Source organism: Dipodomys ordii, unplaced genomic scaffold (assembly GCF_000151885.1).
Source record: "Dipodomys ordii isolate 6190 unplaced genomic scaffold, Dord_2.0 Scaffold184, whole genome shotgun sequence".
Classification (NCBI taxonomy): domain Eukaryota; kingdom Metazoa; phylum Chordata; class Mammalia; order Rodentia; family Heteromyidae; genus Dipodomys; species Dipodomys ordii.
The window spans coordinates 588714-591093 of record NW_012267400.1 but is presented as its reverse complement, the minus strand read 5'-3'; the positions used below and the strand labels follow the sequence as shown (position 1 = coordinate 591093).

Below are 2380 nucleotides of genomic sequence, written 5' to 3'. Positions count from 1 at the left end.
CAGGCCCCCGGGAGCCCGGGAGGAGGCGCGGCCCGGCTCTGGGGCCCGACGGGGCGGCCTGGAGGGCTTTCACCAGACCGGACCGCGGAAGCCGCCCTGAGGACACCGAGCCGGGACAAGGCGCGCCAGAACGCGGGGCCACAGCCGGGGTAAGAGGGGGAGACGGTGCAGCCCCCTCCCAATCCGTGCGTCCATCCCGCTGGGGAGGTCTGAGAGCCTCCCCCCAGTTACCAGAGCACCCCAATCCCGGGAAGCCACCCAGCAGACCCGCAAAAGGAGGGGTGATGCTGGGGGTGAGGGGCAGGGTGGTGCCAGAAGCAGAGGGAGACGTAGGGGTGCTGTTGGGGTCCAAAGGGTCAGCCTGGGGGGGGGACGGCAGTGTGGGTAGTCGGGTGGGCTGCTCAGAGGTCGGGAGACCTGTTACAGTGGTGGAAAGCAGAGGGAGCCGTGTGGTGGCGATGAGAATGCGGAGGTCACACCTGAGGTCCACAGGCCGGCGCGGGGGGGCTGGTGACACGGGGGGACTATGAGGAGGGATCCCATGGTCAATGTGGGGGTGTCTCAGGATGCGATTTCAGGGTTACGACCACCTGTGGGGCTTGGGGGTCTCCTGGGCCCGCGCGGGGCTTCCATCCTGGCCGGCAGCTGGGGGTGGGGGTGGGATTAAGGATATTAGCGCAGCTCCCCTCACACAGCTCATAGAAGGCACTCCAGGCTCAGAGCCGCCAGCACCCGTGTGGCAGGCAGTTCCTGGGCTCCCCCTCCTCCATCTTTGCCCACTTGAACCTCCACTCCTCCTGCCCCCCCTTAGGCACTGCCTGGTCCCCCCCCACCAGCCTCTCCCCCCTCACTCCTACAGGTGAGCACCCCCTCCTCAGGGTCCATGTGCCCACCCCAAGCCCAGGTGGAGGCGGGCCCCATCATGACTGAAAAGGCAGAGATGGCAGGCACCCCCAGCCCAGCACCCTCCGGGACCCCAAAGTCTGCCTCCCCGGAGTCCCCCCCACCCCCGGAGGAGGCAGGCCATCCAGGCCCCTCCCCGCTCAGACTGCCCCCCGGCGTGCCAGTGATCAGCCTGGGGCACACCCGGCTCCCAGGCCCAGCCGTGCCCACCACAGAGCTGAGCACCCTCCGGCCCCCCATGCTGCACCTGTCGGCCCTGGGGGCCACGCCGCCCGCCCTGGCCCTGCACTACCACCCTCACCCCTTCCTCAACAGGTCAGTGGGGAAGACGGGGCTGGAAGGGGACACTGGAGATGGGGGGACCAGGGTCCTTGCCCACAGAGGCATTTGTGACCCACGACCCCTTACAGCATCTACATTGGGCCGGCAGGACCTTTTGGCATCTTGCCCAGCAGCAGGCTGAAGCGGAGACCGAGCCATTGTGACCTGGACCTGCCTGAGGGTGAGGGTGTGTGTGTGTGTGTGTGTGTGTGTGTGTGTGTGTGTGTGTCCACGCATGCGCACAGGCTTGCAGGTGTGTGTGTGTGTGTGTGTGTGTGTGTGTGTGTGTCCACGCATGCGCACAGCTTGCAGGTGGGGGCTGCCCCATCCCCTCCCACAGGGACAGGTATTTCCCACACATCCACCATGCCAAGCCCCGTCCAGGTTATAGCCAGATGCATTCAAGACCACAGCTTCCGCTCCCCGCGCCCCCCTCAAGGAGCCACTGGCCACAGCCGAGACTGGGAACCCCCCAAAATGATAGCTCCCCTGGAATGCACAGCCATGAAAGCCAGCCACACAACCACAACCACACAAGTCGGCTAGAGAACCACAGACAGCTACAGGGCAAGCCACACCACAGCCATCAGCCTGGCCACGAACCCCCCTCCCCACTCCCACCGGCCACAGGAGACACGGGGCACCTCTCATACACCCCCGGAATACACCGCAATGGGGCACCCTCAGCATGAGGGTTCCAGGGAGAGGGTGGCCTGCTCCCCAGGGGATCTCAGCCCCTTCGCCGCCATCGAGGGGCGCGGAGTCGCGCGCATCAGGGCCTCGGTGTCGGCCGGGGAGCCCCGGGAGCCCTTGGGGTCCACGTCTAGGGGCCCGGGAAAGGCCGATCTGCACGTGGGGGCTGCAGGGGTGCCTGCCTCGCGCTGCCCGGCCCGGCCGCCCACCCGTTCCCTCCTCCGGCCACAGGGCACCAGCCGCAGAAGGTGGCGCGGCGCGTGTTCACCAACAGCCGCGAGCGCTGGCGGCAGCAGAACGTGAACGGCGCCTTCGCCGAGCTCCGGAAGCTGCTGCCCACTCACCCGCCCGACCGGAAGCTGAGCAAGAACGAGGTGCTGCGCCTGGCCATGCGGTACATCGGCTTCCTGGTGCGGCTGCTGCGGGATCAGGCGGCGGCGCTGGCCGCGGGCTCCGCGGCGCC

The 2380-nt window shown here is 67.8% G+C and overlaps 1 protein-coding gene across 1 annotated transcript in view; it reads left to right on the top strand.

Annotated features, from left to right (window-relative positions):
- Positions 1 to 6: 6 nt before the first annotated feature.
- Lyl1 (lymphoblastic leukemia associated hematopoiesis regulator 1) overlaps positions 7 to 2380 on the top strand; it is a 3800-nt gene continuing 1426 nt past the window's right edge. Inside the window, exons 1-4 of the mRNA XM_013034186.1 lie at positions 7 to 149; positions 860 to 1218; positions 1314 to 1405; positions 2149 to 2377. Of these exons, the coding sequence (XP_012889640.1) occupies positions 884 to 1218; positions 1314 to 1405; positions 2149 to 2377 (656 nt within the window). The 5' untranslated portion in view covers positions 7 to 149; positions 860 to 883. The remainder of the gene's footprint in view (positions 150 to 859; positions 1219 to 1313; positions 1406 to 2148; positions 2378 to 2380) is intronic.